At 31.8% G+C, this 23,548-nt stretch overlaps 11 protein-coding genes across 11 annotated transcripts; 5 read left to right on the forward strand and 6 right to left on the reverse strand.

The window, feature by feature from the left end:
* Positions 1–663: 663 nt before the first annotated feature.
* DFA_02974 (uncharacterized protein) lies at positions 664–3,749 on the forward strand (the record flags this gene model as incomplete). The annotated part of the gene is made up of 7 exons (XM_004362524.1): positions 664–847; positions 900–1,073; positions 1,127–2,235; positions 2,413–2,834; positions 2,944–3,304; positions 3,376–3,628; positions 3,712–3,749. 7 exons carry the CDS (start codon positions 664–666, stop codon positions 3,747–3,749), a joined length of 2,541 nt encoding a protein of 846 aa, XP_004362581.1.
* Positions 3,750–3,931: 182 nt separating this feature from the next.
* Positions 3,932–4,180, reverse strand: DFA_02975 (uncharacterized protein; the record flags this gene model as incomplete). The annotated part of the gene is made up of 2 exons (XM_004362525.1): positions 3,932–4,095; positions 4,171–4,180. The coding sequence occupies 2 exons, from the start codon at positions 4,178–4,180 to the stop codon at positions 3,932–3,934; spliced, it is 174 nt and encodes a 57-aa protein (XP_004362582.1).
* A 1,372-nt stretch (positions 4,181–5,552) lies between these two features.
* On the reverse strand, positions 5,553–5,735 carry DFA_02976 (uncharacterized protein; the record flags this gene model as incomplete). The annotated part of the gene is made up of 1 exon (XM_004362526.1): positions 5,553–5,735. The coding sequence occupies one exon, from the start codon at positions 5,733–5,735 to the stop codon at positions 5,553–5,555; it is 183 nt and encodes a 60-aa protein (XP_004362583.1).
* Positions 5,736–6,363: 628 nt separating this feature from the next.
* On the reverse strand, positions 6,364–6,880 carry DFA_02977 (uncharacterized protein; the record flags this gene model as incomplete). Its single annotated transcript, XM_004362527.1, has 3 exons — positions 6,364–6,427; positions 6,491–6,659; positions 6,742–6,880. The coding sequence occupies 3 exons, from the start codon at positions 6,878–6,880 to the stop codon at positions 6,364–6,366; spliced, it is 372 nt and encodes a 123-aa protein (XP_004362584.1).
* Positions 6,881–7,598: 718 nt separating this feature from the next.
* DFA_02978 (uncharacterized protein) lies at positions 7,599–8,232 on the forward strand (the record flags this gene model as incomplete). Its single annotated transcript, XM_004362528.1, has 3 exons — positions 7,599–7,608; positions 7,680–7,853; positions 8,219–8,232. The coding sequence occupies 3 exons, from the start codon at positions 7,599–7,601 to the stop codon at positions 8,230–8,232; spliced, it is 198 nt and encodes a 65-aa protein (XP_004362585.1).
* A 70-nt stretch (positions 8,233–8,302) lies between these two features.
* DFA_02979 (uncharacterized protein) lies at positions 8,303–8,552 on the reverse strand (the record flags this gene model as incomplete). The annotated part of the gene is made up of 2 exons (XM_004362529.1): positions 8,303–8,469; positions 8,543–8,552. 2 exons carry the CDS (start codon positions 8,550–8,552, stop codon positions 8,303–8,305), a joined length of 177 nt encoding a protein of 58 aa, XP_004362586.1.
* Positions 8,553–8,604: 52 nt separating this feature from the next.
* On the forward strand, positions 8,605–10,170 carry DFA_02980 (uncharacterized protein; the record flags this gene model as incomplete). The annotated part of the gene is made up of 4 exons (XM_004362530.1): positions 8,605–8,716; positions 9,185–9,400; positions 9,481–9,634; positions 10,104–10,170. The coding sequence occupies 4 exons, from the start codon at positions 8,605–8,607 to the stop codon at positions 10,168–10,170; spliced, it is 549 nt and encodes a 182-aa protein (XP_004362587.1).
* Positions 10,171–10,355: 185 nt separating this feature from the next.
* Positions 10,356–12,810, forward strand: DFA_02981 (uncharacterized protein; the record flags this gene model as incomplete). Its single annotated transcript, XM_004362531.1, has 8 exons — positions 10,356–10,442; positions 10,615–10,675; positions 10,748–10,861; positions 11,051–11,152; positions 11,223–11,396; positions 11,613–11,642; positions 11,721–12,250; positions 12,346–12,810. The coding sequence occupies 8 exons, from the start codon at positions 10,356–10,358 to the stop codon at positions 12,808–12,810; spliced, it is 1,563 nt and encodes a 520-aa protein (XP_004362588.1).
* An 833-nt stretch (positions 12,811–13,643) lies between these two features.
* On the reverse strand, positions 13,644–16,369 carry dstD (signal transducer and activator of transcription family protein; the record flags this gene model as incomplete). Its single annotated transcript, XM_004362532.1, has 5 exons — positions 13,644–14,007; positions 14,083–14,514; positions 14,578–14,817; positions 14,882–15,141; positions 15,215–16,369. The coding sequence occupies 5 exons, from the start codon at positions 16,367–16,369 to the stop codon at positions 13,644–13,646; spliced, it is 2,451 nt and encodes an 816-aa protein (XP_004362589.1).
* An 810-nt stretch (positions 16,370–17,179) lies between these two features.
* Positions 17,180–19,814, forward strand: rpl3 (60S ribosomal protein L3; the record flags this gene model as incomplete). Its single annotated transcript, XM_004362533.1, has 4 exons — positions 17,180–17,201; positions 17,632–18,694; positions 19,395–19,446; positions 19,584–19,814. The coding sequence occupies 4 exons, from the start codon at positions 17,180–17,182 to the stop codon at positions 19,812–19,814; spliced, it is 1,368 nt and encodes a 455-aa protein (XP_004362590.1).
* Positions 19,815–20,339: 525 nt separating this feature from the next.
* On the reverse strand, positions 20,340–23,154 carry DFA_02984 (uncharacterized protein; the record flags this gene model as incomplete). Its single annotated transcript, XM_004362534.1, has 7 exons — positions 20,340–20,502; positions 21,076–21,153; positions 21,450–22,249; positions 22,333–22,429; positions 22,451–22,618; positions 22,697–22,856; positions 22,989–23,154. The coding sequence occupies 7 exons, from the start codon at positions 23,152–23,154 to the stop codon at positions 20,340–20,342; spliced, it is 1,632 nt and encodes a 543-aa protein (XP_004362591.1).
* Between the last annotated feature and the right edge of the window lie 394 nt (positions 23,155–23,548).

Raw genomic sequence — 23,548 nt, forward strand, 5'->3', positions numbered from 1 at the left:
TATAGCAACACACATCTTATCAACAACAACAAAGACATCAATCAATGATATCATTAAACACCTACAAATAGAAATCATGCTTGGAATATCATCAACAACATATACACCATCAAACCCCCCAACAACCTACAATAATAATAGCCGATCATACCTTCCCTTCAACAACAACAACCAAAACAAGTAATAATATAAAGACGAGATAGAGAGAGAGGATAGGATGTATCTGAGATTATGATGCCAACAAACAAAAGAACAACTTGACCATCACATTCTCTCTCGTTGGTAGTTCAACTGTCTAATCACCACCACCACCAACACACAAACATATATATATACCAAAGCCAAACAACATAAGCCAACAAGCAACCGAAATAATATAGTGATTTATATCGATCGGTGGTTTGTGTCTGTCAATGCATAGCTATGGTGTGGTGCTAACTGCCATTTTTTGGACTCAAAGAAATTGGGTTTGGTTGATTGATTGATTGTTGGCATCGATCGGTCAATGAATGCGATGGGAATCACTCAAAATGATGTTTAGTCAACCAACTGTCGCCAAAAGTGACATCATTTAAAAGGAGTGATAAAGTGTATAGTTTGGCACTCATAAAAGTAAAAGAGAGAGAGATAATAATAACAATAATAGATAAATAATACATCACAATGTCACATTTAATAGTAATAGTAACAGCTGTTTTAATGCTTTTATTGTTGAATATTGCACCTATTCATTGTGAAAATGACCCTATCCAGGGTGAAGGATACGTTTGGTCAACCTCAGAAGTAGGGAATGGTCACAGATACAAAGGATTACTTTTGACCACTCCTACAATCAAAGAGGCGATGAGTAAATGTTTAGGCTATGGAAACAATACATTTAAATCATATCTTGTCACAAGTTGAATCAAAACAAGAATGGGATTTTATTAGAACCAAGTGGTGGCCACCTACGATATGGGTCTCTGGTAAAGACATCAGAGGTATTGGGAATTACACCTATTCAAGTGGACCAGGAACCAATCAACCACTATTTAATATGTATACTGGTCAATGTTGGGGTATGTCTATTAAAAGTATCAACTCTTTATAAAATTAATTGTATTAATCATTTTTGTTTTTATTAAAGGATATTGTACATTCAATGCAGGCCAGCCATCCTTAACTCTTGCTGCTGAAGATCAATATATTTACATCAGAGGACCGACTTGGAATTTTAATAATGATAATGGTTCTAATGATCAAGTTCATACAGCAATATGTGAATTACAGCCCATTTCAGAAGAATATATTCCATCAATCGGTACAAATGGAGGATCAATAACAATCAACAATCTATCACAATTCAACATACAAACAATCAACATTACGTTTTCCAATCCAACCAAACAACTTGAAAAATCATGTCAAATAACTTCAAAACAAGGAACATCAATCACTTGTACTGTTCCACCTCTATCTGGACTTCATGATGTCACTGTTCAAGATGCTAGTGGAGTCAGCTCAGCACACTATGCATGGCAACCATATCCACCATTTATCAAAGCTGTCTATCCATCATTCACTGCTAATGGATTGGTTACACTGATTGGTGATAACTTTGGTGATAACACCAATAATACGGTAGCTGTCAGTGTCTCAACATCTATAACAGATGCACCGGCGATTGACAATATTACTAGTATTATACCTGGACAAGCATCACAGGTTACAATCAATGGGAATCATTTTGGAAGAGACAGTTCATATGTTTTGATTTCGATTCAAGGAAGTCAATGTAAATCACCAATGTTTATTGAAAACAACTATCAACAAATTACTTGTTCATTGGGTAGTGTTGAACCTTATTCAACCGATCTAAATTATACTGTTAAAATTGGAGTTGGTGGAATGCTTACAACCAAAGTTGTATCTCTTGCGAAAGAGTGTCTTAACAATTGCTCGTCACATGGCATTTGCAATACCACGTTTGGGTCATGCAAATGTAACAGTGGTCATGAACCCCTATTGGATTGTTCAGAGTTGGTTAATCGTAGTCAATTGCTCAACACAACGATTTGGGATAACGGCATGTCACTTTTATCAACAGACCAAACGATTAGTGGTGTGATTGTCAATTTCACAACTGGTATACAATTCATTCGTGAAATCAATCATGACCAATCAATAATTAAAACAATATCAATGGATAGTGCCGTGTGGACGCAAGAAGAGGAGAAGACATCTGCTGGTGAATTAGTATTTAATGCAAGAATGTTCAATCAACGCACACAATTACAAGTCATGGTTGGCCAATACCAAGACACCAACACCACTTCATTTCTTGGTGAGGATATTCAAGTATCACCAAATTCAGTCAAATATCGAATCAAAATCATTAATTGGGTATGGTCATCACCAATCAACACACTGCAGGTGATATTCCATACACAATCAGATTCAGTAGAATTTGACAAGTGTGGTAAGCTAAAAGTCAGAAGTGACATATCACGTGGTGATCAAATTATATGGACCAGAGTTCAAGTTGGAAGGACACTATTAAACTGTAAAATAGCAAGTAGAATGGTTATAGACAACTCGACAATCATTCCATCCAAAGTAACACTTCTCACCAACGATGATCCAGTCTCTCAACAAATCTGGAAAAGTCGAAAATTCAACCTTTTAACCACATTCCACAAACCTAGATTCTCTCAATCGGTTGAACTCGATCACGTCTTCAACGCACTCATTCTTGGCGACGACTCCAACTTGCCATATGAGTGTACTGAAGAGACATCTGATCAATGGACATTTATCATAGTCGCTGTTGTCTTATCGGCTGCACTACTCTCTAAGTGTTTTGATCAATATATTTGCAGATCGAAGATCTCTTCAAACAACATATTGTTGTATTAAAGATTTTCAACGACATATAATATATAATAACACAAACCTGTTGTTTAGATCGATGACATCAATATATATATCAATATCACCAACACCACCACCACTACTTACATATCACACTAAAATAATTATAGGAGACCCTAATAAATTTACAAAAGAGCACCGTTGTTTCTCTGAGAAGTTCCCACCCGATCTATGTAATGTCTTTAGTACACAAGAGTATGCCACCATCATAAGCTCTTACAATCATGCGACAAAGGTGGATTTAAGTCGCATTACTGGCATACTAGCCGTTATAATGGTGGCTTCCTTTGCGATCATGCTCTTTCAAAACGATACAGTCACATACGCTGGTGCTGGAGTCGCTATCGTTGGTTCATTTTATATGATTGCTTACCTTCTCTTTATCAATTCAAAAGTATGTACCAATCAATCATAGAACTGCTGTTTATACACACTATGTATATTTACGTCAACATATATTTATAGAGGAAAAGAAGCATCCATGAGTTGAATGAAGAATACAATATGATGTTTGCGCAAAGAGGTGTATCATTTGGACTAGAATATATAGCTTCTCTATACAGGCTTTCAATTCGGTATCCTTTAGGACCACCACAATCACCACCAACATACTCTGACATGAATCATAATCAAAATAATTATATTATTAATAATAATTACAACAATCAAGATACCATCATTGAAAATCCTTGGAATGGAGTAATGTTAAATAATATTAGTTAATAATTAAAATTCAATCGGAGGGTCCCAAGCACAATTAATATTGTATTATTATTAATCATCTAAATATCATCTAATCAGGTGATGCATCTTCATCATCATCAGCACCCAAGAATTAATTAATTAAAAGATTAGATATACTATATTACAATATAATTATTATTATTATTATTATTATTGTACATTTTATTTTAAATTAAATAAATAAATAAAGTTTTGTTCATTCGTCGGTCAGTCGGTCGGATTGTGTTTGTATAGAATTAAAATACAATTATAAATTAAATTAGATCATTGATCAAATTTACCATTTGCACCAATATGGACGAGAGAATGCTGATGTTTGATTGATATTCATCATTGATTGATGTGAACTATTATTACTATTATTGATCATTGTATTTGAATTAAATGATTGACCAATTGATGATGAGAATTGGTTGATCGATGAAATATTGGATAATGTTTCTAGAAAATTAAATGAAATAATATTAATATAAATATTCAATCGAAATGACATCATTGGGCTATAGTTATACATACTGAAAAGCATTTTAATAATTAAAGTATTTGGTGTGTTTAAAAGATAACTTGAATATTTAGTTGATTGTTGTTGTTGTTGTTGATTTGATGATATTAAATAATAATGAATTACAATTGTATTTATAGTCGTCTATCATTTGTGATTATCATCAGTCACTGAGGGGGTTGACAACACCTGTTTAACCAACATTGATAGAATGTTGTTGTCATCAGTAGAGTGACAATCTGGAAAATGATAGTGTCATGTGTTTAAACATTGAATTCCATGCCCGATATTAATTTGATTGGAATGCGTTATGTGTGTGTGTGTTGTGAGTTGTGTGTGATGATGTATTAATCTACACAATATTAGTTGTGTGTTGTGTTGATGTGCTTGACAAAAACTTAAATTCGATAGTATCCAGAATCAAATCATTCTATCACTACTATTTTTTGCTGTATCTATCCATCCATATACATCATCATCATTCCAAGTCAATATGAAAAAGGAGTATTCCTATTCCAATTAAGATGACGAAATCAATCAAGCCAGTCGACACTTGATATTAGCATTCCCATTTCCAAATGACAACATTCGATTGATGATGATGATGATGATGATGATGATGATAGCGCTTAACGTGTGTGCGTAATGTTATAGATTAAGATTATTATAAGCTTTTAAAATATTCTATCTTTCTATCATCAACACCACGCAAGTGAGTAGATACAACAATGTAAGAGTATAAATAGAGAGTGTCCAAGAAGATGAAAGTTATAATCATCAATCCAACCAACCATCCAATTAATTAAATAACGATACCCAAATTAATTAAATTCCAAAGCAAACTCTTATCTCTCCATTCTAGAAAAAATGATATTTAGTAAGTATTAATAATAATAAGGTGATACAACTTTTATCAAATATACTAACCAATCTATTCTATTCCCATAGCAACTCTTTCAAAGATCTCTATCTCTATGAAGCAATCTGTATCATCATCATCAAAGCAATTGATCAGCTCTAATGACCAACTTGAACAACTCCAACAACAATCAACCAATTCATTATGTAGATTCAGTCGTCCATCATGGGCATTTGGATACTGTTAGCTGTTTATTGATTAGATATATACACTACGACTTGTTGATATATATATATATACAAACATAGACTGACCGACCTATTTATTACTATTTTCATTCATCGATATTTCGAATGATTAAAACAATAAAAAAAAACAAAGAAGTAATGATTGTACATCGATTTTTTTTGTTATTATTTTATAATGATCATCAAATGCATTGATATAATAGATAGATTTAGTTGAATGTTTACTCCCAGATACTTATAAGAGTCGCAAGTTCAGAGAAAAGGAAGAGGAAGAGGAAGAGCACCAATTTTAATAACTTTCGAGACCTTTAGTTTTAGATCTTCTAGTGTTGATTGACATGTAATGGTATGACATAAAAGCATTGACACAGTTTACAAGTTCTTGTAATGATTCTTGCTTAGCAACATAGTTTAGATTACTACATTTAGTGCTAGCAGGTAGATTGTTGATGTGGACCTGGCGACATACCATTTTTAAGACTAAAATGGCAGCAACGTGTTCTGCCGATTAGATCTCATTTGTCAAGAGTTGGGCATTGGGATTAACGACTTGTGTCATGTTGTTCAACCATGTTGGAGATGGATGAGCTTTCTCTTTTGATGGAAGCTTGATCATTGGTTAATGAAAGAAGGTCAACTTTGCTGGAGAAGGGTGGATGTAAAGGAAAGTGTTTAGCCAATTTGAACAAAACAGATTCCCAACTTGCTAGAGTTGGCGACAATTAGTATGGCGAAGTGCACACAGATGGTTAAGTAAAGGTACTCTGTTTTTAACGGACCAATTTGCATACCATGATAATATACTATCTCATTTTGCAATCGATATCTATTTTTAGGGAGCTACACATCAGTATTCTGAAAAAAACCAAGGTTTAATTATTGTTGGAAGCCGGTCTTTATTGGAGATGTTTGTTGAATTGGGATTCATTGGAATAATATTGATTGTAGTTCAAATATTCTCAATTCAACAAACAAATCCACCGGTCCATCTTTACACAACTAAAGGTAGGTAGCAATTATAATTTATGTATGTATAAAATAAAATAAAATATGGATTGGATTGATAGAATAAATAATTTTACATTTTATTGTTTTAATTATTAGTGATTTGGTATGGTCGATTCCAAGATTGCATTTAAATTCGTCTCGGTGAATTTTAAATTGCTTTAATAAATAGAATAGAATAGGATTGATCGATTGGTACGATTATTGATCAATCAAATTTACCACTTGCACCAATATGGACGAGAGAATGCTGATGTTTGATTGATATTCATCATTGATTGATGTGATCCATTATTATTATTATTATTATCATATGAATTCATTGATTGTGATTGTTGTTGACCAATCGATGATGAGAATTGGTTGATCGATGACATATTGGATAATGTTTCTAGAAAATTAATAAATAAATAATATTAATATCAATGTTTAATAGGTTAATGACAACGTTGATAGTTATAGGTTATACATACTGAAAAGCATTTTAATAATTAAAGTATTTGGTGTGTTTAAAAGATAACTTGAATATTTAGTTGATTGTTGTTGTTGTTGTTGTTGTTGTTGATTTGATGATATTAAATAATAATGAATTGCAATTGTATTTATAGTCATCCAAAAGGTGTGTGGAATAAATGAATGGTGTTGTTTATAATAAACCAACACTGATAAAATGTTGTTGTCATCAGTAGAGTGACAATCTAGAAAATGATAGTGTCATGTATTTATAAACATGGAATTATTCGGATATTCCAAAATTCCAATTTAAATTGATTGGAAATGTGGTGCGTGTGGAGTGATGATGTATTAATCTACACAATATATTATTGTGTGTTGGTGTTGTGGTTGAAAAAAAATATCTCTAATCAAAATGATTCTATCACTATAGAACACGTGAATGATAAGGATGATCGTTTTCACATGGAATGTACGTCAAACGAACGGTATTAGCATTCCAGCATCATCATCGCTGCGCTGTTATATATATATTCCAATAGGAAGAATTCCAAGATGAATGACGACAAATCAATCAATTTGAAAAGAGACGACATTTGTTGACACTTGATATTAGCATTGTTGCCATATATCGAAATGACAACATGCGAGTTGTGATTGTTCGAACACATGGTGGTAATTGGCAAATGATGACATGACCACAACTCGCGTGCGATACATCCTGATTCGTCGTCAAGTTTACATCTGTAAAGATTATCAACACCGTCATGATCCAGTATAAATAGCTCTTTTGAATATCTAGTTTATCATCAAGACAATCCAAATAAACTATATTAATTAATTAATTAATAATTAAACCAACCTCTATATTCTAAAAATGATATTTAGTAAGTATTAATAATAATAACAGGTCAGATTATCTCTATTTGAATACTAACCATATTCTTTCTATCTATAGCAACTCTTTCAAAGATCTCCATCTCTATATCTATGAAGCAATCTTCATCATCCTATTCTGTATCATCATCATCATCATTGAACCAATTGACCGATCATCATACCGTCCAACTCCAACAACAATCTACCAATTCAATGTGTAGATTTAACCGTCCATCATGGGCATTTGGATACTGTTAATAGCACTACTACTTGTTGATATACACTGACATAAACATAGACCGACCAACCTATTTAAATATCATTCATCGATAAAGAATGATTAAACCAAACTACATAGTTTACAATAAACTTTTTCTTGTACATTTTATCTAACTATAAGTGTTTTGGTTCTTCTACTTCTTTCATTTTAATTATTAATTGTAACACTGATCTCGAACTTCTTCTTGTGCTACGAACCAATGAAAAGAGAAAGCCAATGGGACTCAAACTATGAGGGTCACCCCACCAAAAAGTTGCCTCATTAATATTTTGTATGGTAGGAAATAAATAATTTAGTTTATTTTAGTTTATTTTAGTTGTTAGATATTCATTCTATAGTCGACCATGAATGAATATCTCTCTTTATTATAATCGATAGGTAGAGTAAAGTTTAGAATATTATATTATATATTATTTGTTGAATTAACAGTATCCAAATGCCCATGATGGACGATTAAATCTACACATTGAATTGGTTGATTGTTGTTGGAGTTGGACGGTATGATGATCGGTCAATTGGTTCGATGATGATGATGATGATACAGAATAGGATGATGAAGATTGCTTCATAGAGATCTTTGAAAGAGTAGCTATAGGAATAAAATAGATTGGTTAGTATATTTGATAAATAATGTCGATTCTTTTTAGTGTTATAATACTTACTAAATATCATTTTTAGAATAGTTAATTTAATTAAATTGGTTGCTTGGGTTGATTTGATTGTGATGATGATTATAAACTTATTGTCTTGGACACTCTCTATTTATACTCTTGCATGTTGTCATCACACGACTATGTTTAAAGTAGGATCAATCAATCAATCAATCAATCTTGCAAGTTGATCAACATGTATATCGCATTATCCATTAAATACAAATTGTATGGAGTGTTGTCATCATTTATGTCATTTGGAAATGGGGAATGCTAATATTACTTGATTGATTTCGTCATCCATCTTGGGTTTGAACACTCACACAATATTATTATTGATGATGGAATGCTAATATCATACATCGGTTCGTATTGTTTTATTGGACAATTGTAAGAGCTTAAAACATATTTTTGCCTTTAATATTAACCTTTGGTATTTAGAAAAAGTAGTGATAGAATCATTTTGATCATAGATACTATCGAATTTAAGTTTTTGTCAAGCACATCAACACAACCCACAACTAATATTGTGTAGATTAATACATCATCACACACAACTCACAACACACACATAACGCATTCCAATCAATTTGAATTGGAATTATGGAATATCCGAATAATTCCATGTTTAAACATGACACTATCATTTTCCAGATTGTCACTCTACTGATGACAACAACATTCTATCAGTGTTGGTTTATTATAAACAACACCATTCATTTATTCCACACACCTTTTGGACGACTATAAATACAATTGCAATTCATTATTATTTAATATCATCAAATCAACAACAACAACAACAATCAACTAAATATTCAAGTTATCTTTTAAACACACCAAATACTTTAATTATTAAAATGCTTTTCAGTATGTATAACCTATAATTATAATAATCATTGTCATTAATTTAAACATTTATGCTAATATTTTTTCTTTTATTAATTTAGAAACATTATCCAATATGTCATCGATCAACCAATTCTCATCATCGATTGGTCAATCAAATACAATGATCAACAACAATAATAATAATAGTTCACATCAATCAATGATGAATATCAATCAAACATCAGCATTCTCACGTCCATATTGGTGCAAATGGTAAATTGATTGATCAATGATCAAATCGATCGATCATACTATTGTACTATTTAATTAATTAATATTTTGGCCGACTTTTATTTATTTTAACCTATTTATTTAATAAATGCATATTTAATTTAATATCCATGTTCAACAACATGGATACTATACACCCCTACCCAATTCAAATCATCGTTAGAAGAGTATAGTTATCATCTGAAGAAGTTTATTTCTTTTGCTACTTTTGGAGATCGATCCTTTGAGTGGACCCAAAACCTTGTGTTTTTCTTGTGGTCTGGAAAAAAAAAAAGTGTGACTTCTTGTTCGACTTACTTGCTACTGGTGTCAATAAACTTAAGACTGAGATATCAATGAAATGAAGGGTTTTAACGTTAGTTTACATGGTTTAGAGCGTAGCTCTATTGAGCGTAAAATCATGAGAAAAAAATTTAAATCTAGAAAATAAAATTATTTATTTGAATCCCAGGACTTGTGACGGTGATGAAAAAGTAAAGGTCACGGATACAACTCAAACAGATAATAATAAATTATAGATAGATATAAAGTCACTAAAACATTCAAAGCATTTGTAAGATAACAAATGTTCAATATGTGATAGAGCAGCACTCAATCATCACTAGTTCAATCACTAATTGATCAAATTGATGTCAACCACTGAAAAGAAGAATTTAAATTAAATATCTAGAGTTGCGCTATGTGAACAACTTACAAGTGCGCCATGGCATTGTCGATGTCGGTTTTTAGTGTTTCATATTCTACCTACCCTTTCGCAAAACCACGTGTAGCGTCAACGTCATTTGCAAAGGTAAAAGGACCTTATTCAATATCTGTTTGACTTTGAACATATTCTCAATTATACACGTGTTTATGTTTGTCACGTGTGTACACTCCGCACATATCTAAATTAGGAAGAAGGAAACCTATAAATATGAATGTGAAACAACGCTGACCCTTCAAGTCATTTAGTTTCTTTGTAGATAGAGCTCTATACTAGAGTAATTCAAATCATGGCAGTCGACACAATGACAGTAAGAAATGGTATTTATTTATCACTTTACAAACATTATAATAATAATAATCAATCACTAGCTAATATTCTTTTTCTTAAAGCTTGCCCATTTCCAGTTGTATTTTATGCAATTGCAGGACCAAAGTTTGTATTGAAACCTTTAGAAACTCAAAGTGCTAAAGCTTGTGCTATCTGGTTTTCAACAAGAGTACTGTGTTTTGATAAATATTATCTATCTATCCATCATTATAGATTGCAATACAAAAGGAATACTTTAATACTTATACTTATTCTTATTCATATTCACATTTATTTTTAGGTCTATGGTAAAATTTAATATGATTAAAAAAAGGTTTATATTAGTTGTAATAATTATTCCCTATTTTCTATTATTATTATTGTAGCTCAATTCTCTGAGATGAATGAAAACAAATTCAAGGATATGAAAGATGACTACACCACTGATCTCAAGAATGGAGGATACAAACCAGATGACTGGGAAGGTGGTAAGTAACTAATAAGCATATATATATAACCAAAATTAGTAACCTTTCTTTCTTTTTATTTTATTTTTAGGAGGTTCTGGTGCAACTGCTGGTTCACTCCTTGGAGTTTTGGTTGGAGATTTAACAGAGGTTTTCCAAGTTACAAACACGATTGATACATCAAACAACACTTGCTACTATGGTGCAAAGAGAGAGGGTGTTTATGGACATTGTAATCTTGTTATTACTGCTACCCCAGATCCAGGTAAATATATATATACATATATATATATACATATATATATATACATATATATCAAGACAATATATCATTCAAAATTACTTATATATTTTATTTTTTAAATGATCTATTTTAGCCTACAAACTTACCCTTTCTCCACGTATGTGTTTATATTTTTATAAATATATAATATATTGTACATTTACTTACCATTTAAATAACTATTTTTTTTATTATTAGCTCATCCAGCATGGTGGAGACTCAAGATTGGTATGTTATATATATATAATGTTATTAAATAATGTTATTATTTATTTATTTTAATTTAATATTTATTTTATTTTATAGAAAAGGAACAAGGACAAACAGTACCAGATTTTAAAGACTTTTTAGATAACAATTTACCTCCAGCCTATGTCTATTCGGTTCCCAATCTCGACGCTTACAAATCCACCTATTTTGTTAGAATGAGAAACAAATCTTCTGGATTCTATTTGTCAGCCCCCAATGATGTAACCGACATGGGAGCACCTCACATGATCGGTCCAGGTTCTCCATACAGCCCTTTGGAGGTTCGTCAATATTTTACTGCCAGACCACTCGGCACCTCTGGCGGATACGACATCAACTTGTTAAACATTGCCAAAAACTCTGATGGCTCTGTAACCAACCGAGTTCTTTACAGTAGAAACGAAGACAATGGTTTAGGCTTTGCTTCCGATGTTGATGACCAATCAAGTGCCAGAGTTTGGACCATCAAGCAAATTCAACAAAACCCGACTGTTATCAATCTGTTACGTGGCGTTAACTATAAAGCATTGTCTCTTGTTCCTGGGGGAGTTGGTGTTAATCTTGTAGATGGTCAAGATGATCAAAATGTAAGAAAAAAAAAGGAAGAGTAATCGATCACTCTGATTTCATTTGGTATTAATATTTTTCTTCTTCTTCCTCTTCTTTTTCTTTTTCACTATAGTGGGAAGTTGAGACCTTTACATGTGATATTCAAAACTATCCATCTGACAAGGGCTTCAATTTGGTATTTTGCCAGAGTGGATATCCATTGGGCACAAACATGTACTCTCAACCGATAATCATACAAAGACATGATGACATTCAAAATTGGTACTTGGAACCTGTTGATGATGCTCGTACCCAATTCCGTATCAAGAATGCCCAAAATTTCTATCTTACCTATGTTGAAGATAACAATACTCTCACCGTTTCCACTGCAAAGGATGGTGTCCATGAAGTCTTTAGCTTCAAAACCATTGACCATTATGCTGGATTCATCATCACCAATACCAGAGCCAGCCAGAATCATGGATGGGACAACGGATCATTCCGCCAAGTCAGACTTTGCTATTCCGGTGGTTCCTTTGGTTTCCACAACGACATTTCTCAACCAGATTCAAATGCTTTATGGATTTCCTATTTCTAAATCAAGAATATTCTAAATTAGACTAAATAAAATATAAAGTCACTAAAACATTACAAATGTCCATTATATGGTAGTCAACAATAACCGCAGCTGTCTGACAGAGTGTTCAATCTATATCCTTGTCAGTCCTAGTCAGTCGGCCACTCATTGTTGGATGTGTGTTTTATATAACTGTCTTCGATGATTTAAAAAAAAATGGTTTATGATGTGGGCTTGCAAGAGAATACCTTTTTTCTTTTTTTTAGATCTTCAAACTCAACCCAAATACATAGCTCTTAAGAGCTTCTAATAATTGTATACACAACAAGGTAGATTAACATTAGATCTATCAACGAGTTACCAACCAAAAGTAAGTGAGTAATCTTTAAAAAAAAAAAAAAACGACTTTCGTTCGTTTTTTTTTTTTTTAGTTCCCATGATCAAAGTATGGTTCTTTGTTTACTATTAGTAGCATAATCAAAGTTGACAAAGTTTTGTGACACTTGATGAATAGAAATATTTATCATTTTTCATCCTATGTGTCGCACTTAAGACCAAAGGACTTGCTCCCACGTCTTTGATCGGGTCATTGCAGCACTAGAAAGATGAACCCTTTGAACCTACCACCTTGAGTACTAGTTTTTAGTATGAAAATCGGATGTGTTTATTTATCCAATAGAAACAATATTTGTTTTTTGGGTTACACTTTGTCTAAATATATTAAGTAACAATAATAATAATGTTAAAAATAAATAGAGTATCAAGTTGACTTTTTCTCTATACTTTTTTACTTTACAATTTGTTTTATTTAATTTTAAATTTCTTTCTTTTTTTTATTTTAATACTCTAATAATTTATAAACCAGAAACATAACCTGGATTTGTTTTAGCCTTTTCACGTTCTTGAATTCTTTTACTATAGTAGGAAGCAAATGCAGTGTCCTTGGGAACAGGTTTTAACGTTTTGAGTGGTGGGTCTAGAGTGTAGAGGACTTGGAATTGATAGCGTTCACGTAAATAGTCTGGCAGTGTTTTGTTGGCACCAATTTCCTCTGGTTTGACTAGGAAATGTTTGACACGTTCCTGTTCATCATTGGTGACATAGGCCACTGCAAATGAACCTGGTAAACTATCACTATATCTAATTAAAAATGATCCTTCTGGTGAATTGTACAATATACTATTACATTCATTTTTACTAATTAATCCATATATTAATCTAAAATGAAAAAAAAAAAAAAATTAATAAATATTTATGTTTTTGTTTTTTTAATCTTTTTTCTATTTTACTGACCCTTCAAACCAAAGTGAAGAAATATGTCTTTTAAAATGAATAGTTTGTAATATTGGACCAAATTTAACCCAAAATTCCTTTACTTCTTGTCTAGTGACACGAGGTTTCATTGCGAAATGAGTTTGTTGAATATAATCAAATTCCCAAGTATGTAATTTTCTTTTTGGATCGTATGGTGTTTGACTAGTGGCAACAAATAGAGTACCAAGCAACATGTTTGCAAACAACTCCCAACTAATTTCATCCTTGTCTTCAAAGGCTTCACCAATCAATAGTTTACCTGCTGCCTCTGCCCATTGACTTTCATTGGTAATGACTAGAATTGGATTGGTTGGTACACTTTCAATTGGTTTTCCTTGTCTATTTGATTTATCTCTAATCGTTGCTGAAAATTTTAATGGTGTTGGTGTCATTCTTGTTGATGCATTTATCCTAAAAAGAAAAAAGAAAATTAATAAATATAAATAAATATAAATAATAAATTTATATATATACTTTAAATTTGTAAAAGTAGCCTTATTTTTTTCAAATGGGATTTCATAATTTTCAATTGGTAGAGCAGACTTTTCCTTTTTTGAATTTGATTCTGCCTTGTCAAGTTTGGCAGTTACTGGACTAACATGTTCAGGTGATAATACACCAGTTACCAATTCAACCTTGTATGCATCTGGTATCACCTTTTTAATAAAAAGTACTTGTGATGGTGGTTGTGATAATAATATAATTGCACAACAACTATGAAAAATAGATGGTTAATAAATGATTATGATTTAAATGAAATGATTATTCTTTTCTTTACCTTTCAGGTTTCTTTTTGTTTAAAATATATTGTAATTCAGTATAAAGTACATCTACAATACGATGATGAGATTTTAAACCTTCAATGGTAACACGAATTTGATGAAGATCAGGTGGTTGAAGAATGGTTTTTGATAAAAGATTCTTTAATTCCATCTTTTCCTCTTCAATATGTTTTTTCATATCTGTATAAACTACTTGTAATTCTCTTGCCAAATTTATATCATTATTATGAATTACTTTAATTTGATTTTCTTTTGCCTAAAGAGAAAGAGAATAGTATTAATATTTGTTGTTGATTCTTTTTTTTTTTTTTCTATTTTCTTTTTTTTACCTTTAAAAACCTTTCATTTCTTTCATGATAACGATTTAAAAGACTATTATAAAATTCTTGAGAGATTTTTTCTGTATTTGTGCCAGTATATTCTTGATTTTGAAGAAAAGAATGAGATGAAAGATTTGAATTGCTTGAATGTTTGAGTCGTTCAACATCACCCTCTATACGTTCAGTATGAGACCTAAGTAAACTAATTTGAAGATCCAAATTGGTTTCAACAGGTAATTTGTTAATTTGTGCTTCATAGGTTTGAGTATTTGTTCTTTGCATTTTAGTTAGTGATTCATATTCATTGATTTGAAATTCTCCACTTCTACCAGTATTTTGTTGTCCGTTGTTATTATTATTATTATTATTATTATTATTATTATTATTATTTCCACCAAATTGGAAAATATTTGACATTGTTTGTTGACCCATTAAACCAACTACACTAGATGACATTAAATTCATATCACCAGCTTGAAGAAAACTATTTCCATAGCTAATTGGTGGTGTAGAGTGGTGAATTGGTGGTGTATGAATAGGTGGTGTAGGTGGCGTAGCTGGTTGATCTTCATAATCATCTTCTTTCATTGGTGAACTTTGTTGTGATGATGACATTGTTACTGATGTATTTAAACCATTATTTGTAGAGGTTGTAGAGGTGGTAGAAGTAAGATGATGTAAAGGATTATGTGTTGATAAATCACCCATATGAATATTATTATTATTATTATTTGTAGATGTATTATTAATATATGGATTAAATATTTGTTGTTGTAAAGGTTGATTATGAGTATTAATGATAGAAGTAGTAGTATCGTTTGACATTATATTTGAAGTACGTAGAAAAGAGAATGAAGAGAAACTGTTTGTACGACCACTAGCCCAATCCAAACTATTGTTTGGTGCATCACCTCCATTTGGTAATAAAGATGTAGTACCTGCTCCAGTCAACCCAGCATTCAACATGTTACTAATAGTATCTTGTTTTGTCAATGGTGTTATCATTGTATTATTATTATTATTACTATCAAAATAATTTAATACATCTGAACTTGTTGACATCCAATTACCATTGTTTTGTTGTTGTTGTTGTTGACCTCCTTGTTGAAGCTGTTGTTGCTGTTGTTGAAGTTGTTCTTGAAGTTGTTTATTTAATTGATCCATTTTCTTCTTTTTCTTTGAACAACAAAAGAAATGAATTTGATCAAGTGTAGTGTGATCTATACTATATCTCTATATCTCTATATTGTCGCTTGTTCTAAATTGAAGAGATGAATATCGAATATCTCTATCTAACAATATTCCTAAACCAACTAAAACAAATAGAAGAAAATTGAGGTTTTTAGTCAAGAATTCACTTTTCCTCTAATTAAATTTTAAAAACATCCTTCATTCAATTAACCCCAAAGCTATGAAGAGATGAGATGATCGATCAAAGAATATGAATATGTTTTATTTATCGTATACATAATAATAATAATAATAATATTATACCCCATTACTCAACTCTATCACAAATGTAGTAGTAACACATGATCATTGATCGTTGTTGTTGTTGGTAACAGGGTTACTAGTAAAGTCATTGAAAGTATTAATAATAATAATCAAGTGACAGACAATCACGACGATCGTTGACTTTTTAATTTAATGTTTTTAAAAGAGATCTAGACAAGAATAGAAAGAAAACAAAGAATAAGAAATAATTTATCAAAGTTATGAGTTTCTCTGTTATCTTTTTTTTTTCCTCGTCTTGACACGAAAGCGCGTGAACCAGCCCTTATCGCTCTCTATGATGTATCTCTCGCAACCGTTACAATGACAGGCAAATTTTTAAACCAAGTCAAGTGACGATGAAAAATTAATTTTTTTTCGTTTTTTTTTTTTTGGCCCTCTGTTCTCGCGGAACGATCAAACTCATACAAAACAAGGCCAGATAAAGTTTTTTTCTAGTTTATCCTCTTCAAAGCATCTACAATGTCTCACAGAAAGTTCGAAGGTACTTATAAATTATAATTTAATATTCTATTTAATTTCTATACTCTCTCTACTCTCTATTACTATTCCTAATCTACTCTTTAAACTACTACTACTACAATATATTTATATAAAAAGAAAATATATATTATAATTATTATTCTACAGCAACAGCAAAACAAGTAACACTCAAAAAATGATTTCAAAAGGCTTCAGGTGATAAATTAAATGGTTCTTTCTAAATTATCATTTTCCTTCATTTAATACCTCACTTTCATACATACGGCTACCGATGATGGTAATTGCTGGCTGTGCTTGAGTGGTTTTTGCTAGGCATAAATGAATACCCTCTCTCTATCTTCTTTTCCAAATATCTTTCTATCTCTTACACACTACAAACAACAACGTATCCGTGACAATCATTTAACAAATATATCAATCTTTGTTCTTAGCTCCACGTCATGGTTCCCTTGGTTTCCTCCCAAGAAAGAAGGCCAACAGACTTTTAGGTCACGTCAAGTCCTTCCCAAAGGATGACCGTTCCAAGCCAGTCCATTTGACTGCCTTCATTGGTTACAAGGCCGGTATGACCCATATTGTCCGTGACCTCGAGAAGCTCGGCTCCAAGATGCACAAGAAGGAGATCGTCGAAGCCGTCACCATCATCGAAACCCCACCAATGGTCGTTGTCGGTTTGGTCGGTTACACCGAAACCCTCAAGGGTCTCCGTGCCTACAAGACTGTCTGGGCCCAACATTTGAGCAACGAGTTCCGTCGTCACTTCTACAAGTCCTGGTGCAAGTCCAAGAACAAACTCGCCTTCACCAAGTACTCTAAGAAGTTTGAGGAAGGTACCATCAAGATCTCCAACGCTGTCGAAGCCATCAAGAGAAAGTGTGCCATCATCCGTGTCATTGCTCACTCTCAACCAGCCAAGGTTGCCGCTCTCCACCAAAAGAAGGCCCACATGCTCGAAATCCAATTGAACGGTGGTTCCATCGCTGACAAGCTCAAGTGGGCCGTCGACATGTTTGAAAAGACCATCTCTATCGAATCTGTCTTTGCCGAGAACGAAATGCTCGACGTCATCTCTGTCACCAAGGGTAAGGGTTTCCAAGGTGTCGTCAAGAGATGGGGTGTCAAGAAGCTCCCAAGAAAGACTCACAAGGGTCTCAGAAAGGTTGCCTGTATTGGAGCTTGGCATCCAAGTCGTGTCAGCACCACCGTCCCACGTGCTGGTCAAATGGGTTTCTTCCACCGTGTCGAAACCAACAAGAAGATCTACCGTATCGGAAAGGCTCAACCAACTACCGGTCCAAAGATCCCAACTGGTGCCACTGAATTCGATATCACCGCCAAGACCATTACCCCAATGGGTGGTTTCCTCAACTACGGTGTCGTTCGTAACGAATTCATCATGGTCAAGGGTTGCGTTGGTGGTCCAGCCAAGCGTGTCATCACTCTCAGAAAGTCTATTCGTCCAAACGTCACCCGTGCTGGTCTCGAAAAGATCAAGTAAGTACACAAATAATAGAAGAAACAAAGGAATTGGGTCAAATTTACAACTTTGTACCTCTTTTTCTCATTATTTACGCTCTAAACCATGTAAACTAACGTTAAAACCCTTCATTTCATTGATATCTCAGTCTTAAGTTTATTGACACCAGTAGCAAGTCTGGTCACGGCCGTTATCAAACCTCACAAGAAAAACACAAGGTTTTGGGTCCATTGAAGGGTTCCCTCCAAAAGAAGCAAAAGAAATAAACTTCTTCAGCATTAATGCACTTCTATTAATCTAATATACATATACACAACATTGTCTTGCTCTGCTGCTCTTCTATTCTTTCTTATTACTATCTAAACTATTTGTATACTTTTTATCTCTAAGTATTTTTTTTTTTTCTCTAAGTATCAATTTTTTTCCCTCACAAATTTCATTTTTTCCCACCAAGTCGCTTTGTTGTTTAATCACGACGATCGTCTATTCACTACACAACATTATAATACAGATTAAATATAACTTTAAAGTAATAGCTACTACTACTACTACTCTACTTTCCCAATATCTATATCTAGGTTCATCCCATATCATATGATCATTTTTTATGTACGATTCCAAATACATTTATAATAGGTTTACTAAGGTAAGTAGTGACATTTGTATAGTAACTTTCATTATATTAATTATTATGCTAACTATCTTTTTTTATCATAGGTTTGAAAGAATAGTTCAAAGGGCTGTTTCAATCAATGGTTTCGAGACATATGTAAATGTGTGACCATGTCATGTTGTTGGTCAAGACACCATGGCGATGAATGATTTTAATAATAATAATAATCACAATAACAATCTACCTACCATGCAATGGTCTAATAATCGTTTCCAACTTCATGAATAAGAAAGTACCCATCGACACAGCTGGAAATCGATCAACTTACAGATAAAAGCGATCAAATTCAAAAAGGAAGTGATCAAATTATAATTAGACAAGAACATGCATCTGTTGTGAATATCGATAGATTGATTATACATTGTATCAACACTAGACCATCACATTGGTTAAACACAAATGGTAGTACTTTTATTGTTTGGAAGGGAAGATTGGTTTATAGGGAAGATATTAGAATAGATTAATCTAGAATTGGTAAGTTTGGTTGATCACTGATTTGCACTATTATAATACTTACCAAAAGTCATTTTAAAAGATCAATGGTTGCTTTGGAATGTAATAACTCACCTATCATCTCGAATGGTTACATCATGAAATCCAGATAGAGTGGAACAATACAAGTGACTCTATGACATGACTTTGAAAGTTGTTGTTTGGATGCATTTGAAATTGTTGATTGTTTATGTTGAATAACCATGTTGATCATTGACATTTATATTAGTATTTAATTAATTTATTAATTTTAGAAACATTATCCAATTCTCATCATCAATTAAACAACAACAACAACAACAACAACAACCAACAATCAACAATGATTAACAATAGTAATAATAATAATGTTTCAAACATGAATCATGATGAATAGCAATCAATATTCTATCATACCCTTATTTATTTAAATTATTTATTTAATTTATTTATTTAATAAATGTATATTTAATATCAATGTCTTTATTACTATTTACATTTATCTCTATAGTACTATTCTATTTAAACTTGTAGTTACTTGGTGAACGAGAGAGTCGAGCAATCAAAAGATTCGGACTATCTCTTGGTGATGAACTTGACCTATGAAGTTCATCACCGAGCCGACGATAAAAAGAGAGTCCAAATCCTTCAAGTCTTTCAAGGTCTTGATCCCATCGATACCTTGTAACTAACCATCATTGACCTTTGGAGTGTGTTTAAATGAGGAGACACGAATCTCATTCGACGTTGAAAAGTTTGTGTTGGATCCATTAGCATTTGGAAGAGGTTGACGATCCAATCATTTGTTCGCAATCTCTTCCTTTTTGTGAAGCAACCCGGACATACAGAGAAAAGAAAAAGAATTAGAGTTAAAAAATGAAAAAAAGGTAATAAATTATGTACTACTACTATTAACTATCTATCTCTTATTACTATCTATCTGTCTATTATTATTTATTAAAGCAAAGTAATATAATAAAACAAAAAGTGTGCCACTCTCTTTTAGAGATCAGGGAAAGAATTTGATTTGATGTGCAAACTCAAATTCAAAAATGATTTTGAAAAATAATAATAATAATAAAAATAATAAAAATAGGAAAGTCGATCAATCAAAAAATGAAGGCGATCAACTAAAAGTGGTGAGATCAACTAATAGTTACAACTCTGAGATAAAAATGATCAAATAAGAGTTAAGTGACAGAATAAAGAAAAGAGAGAATAATATAAAATGGAGACAAAACAACTACAAGACACAATTGCACTGCTCCAACTTCATTGGTTCTATTGAAAAGAAAACAAAAGCTTGGAAAAAGTGATTTACAACATGGAGATCTATAATAATAATAATAATAATAATAATAATAATAATAATAATGATGGGCATTGTCCCAAAAAGATCTCAACCAACTAGTTCAATTAATTATTAATAAATTATCCTCAGAGATTATATTTCTCTTATTTTTTTTTTTATTGTTTCAATTGCAGATAAATATAAATTTGGTAAATAAATGGTGCTGGTGTTTGTAAAAGTCATAGATTGAATATCACTATCACATTTTGGGGAACATCATTATCATTTTAGATTATGTACAAAAACTATTATTATTACTTTATTTAATTAAACAAACGATGTTGGAGGTAAACTACTACTAGTATTTAATACATTATTGGTAGTACTATTATTATTATTATTATTATTTTCATCTTCAACAGTATTATTATTATTATTACATTTTGAAGAATCTGGAGAAAAAGAGGTATGACGACGAGAGGTAAGAGAACTAGTACTTGTGGTACTAGTAGAATTATTATGATGATTAGAGATTGAAAAGGAAGCATACTTTTCACCATTGGTGAGACTGTCATTACTAACAGTTTGATGCAATAGATCTGGTGTTTCAACGTTGGTGGTTGGTTCTGAAGATGATTGAACTGAATTGGTATCTGTAATGGTTGATTCGGTCAATAGAATTTGAGGATGGTGGACATGACGAGGAGTCTTTTCGCCAATCTTTTCTTGTTCTCTCATTCCACTAATAACCGACATTTCTACAACTGGTACGGCTCTTGCACTACTATTCTCATCTGGATGTTCGATTTGATAGACTGTAAAATCAGTCTCAAATTCCGATGTTGAACGATTGGTAGTCTTTTCAGAGGATCTTGTTGAATCATTGGATTGTCCAACCCCAAGCTTTGAACATATCTTTGATTTCAATCTACGAGCAAGGATCACTGGTTTGGTTCCTCTAATCAAATCCCACCAATCGAAATAGACAATCAACTGTACCTCTAGAATGACGACACATTGAAGAAACGATATTCCAAATTTTGTAGAATCTATATAAAATTCAACATGTGGTAATTGAAAGATACATAATATAATATATGTTGTTGATACTAATATTCCTCTTGCAATCATTAATACCTAATAGAAAATAGAAAATTAAATAAATAAATAAATAAATTATTATTTGTTTTTTTTAGATTTGATTTCAAATCTTTTCTTACCATTTTTTTACTTGGAGAATGAACTCTTTTCTCAAAGAATAAAACATATAAACTATAACCAATAAATATAACACATAGTAAAATGATTGATAGATTACTATACATGTAAAGAATATACTTTACATAGGTATTGAATTTGAGTGTAACTTGAAAGGTAAGACTACCAATAAAATGAATGACACTCAACACCAAGATGGGAACCAATAATGAAAAATATAATATTTTGGTACGTCTAGTAAGTAAATTACCTTTTGAAATGGTAAATATATCTTGATACATTCCAATCCTAAAAATTAAATATATAAATAAATAAATCAGTATTTCCATTTTTGTTTTCCTTTTTTCATTCTTTTCTTTTCTTTACCAATAAGTTAATAATAACATAAAAACAAATGAAAATAATGTATATGATATAGAGGTAAAACAACCCTTTGCAATGTACCATTTTGGTAAACTAAGAGGAAAGTATTGTCCTTTCCAAGCTTCATTTGCATAAACAGTTGGAACTTGGGTAATTGCCAAAACTAAAAAAAAAACAAGAGAGAGAGATAATAGATTATATGATTTAGGGGGTTAACAAATTGTTAAAGTAATGTGGGAGTGATAAAAGATCAATCACATGATAGATCATCTCATTTTTTTTTATCTATACTTACAAAATGAATGAATAGTTGTAATAACATGAATAGCTTCTTTTAATCTATTAAAAGATCTATTTCTTTTTGTTTTAAATAAATGAATTGTTTTGATGAGACATATAATCGAAGTAACACCTGCAAATACTAAAATTCCAGTTTCTAATTGTCTTCCTTCAATTGCCATTTTTTAAAAAGATTGATGAATTTAAAATTTCGTACTATTAAAATTTTAATCTAATCTTTGTATCTCTTCTCTCTCTCTATGAATTTAAAAAAAAAAAAACAGATAAAACAAAAATAAATAAAATGGAAATTGGAAAAGGTGTCTGGGTCCATATTCATATTACCTATCATTCAATATTTTTAAAAAAAAAGGGAGACACTCTATAGATTGATTGATTGGCAAGGGTAGGGTAGGGGGTTCAAGTGGGTGGGGGGAGATGGTTTGCAGAGTCGGGTTGTGTTTATGGTCGCCCTAATCAGGTGGTGTTGAAAAAAAACTTAAATCAATGTGGTGCCGCGAGATTGAAATTCAATATTATTATTATTATTATGTTTTTTTTTTTTATTGATTGATC

This window comes from Cavenderia fasciculata (genome assembly GCF_000203815.1).
Source record: "Cavenderia fasciculata unplaced genomic scaffold Scf_Dfasci-G-b-205a01.r1-3, whole genome shotgun sequence".
In the NCBI taxonomy this organism is placed as follows: domain Eukaryota; phylum Evosea; class Eumycetozoa; order Acytosteliales; family Cavenderiaceae; genus Cavenderia; species Cavenderia fasciculata.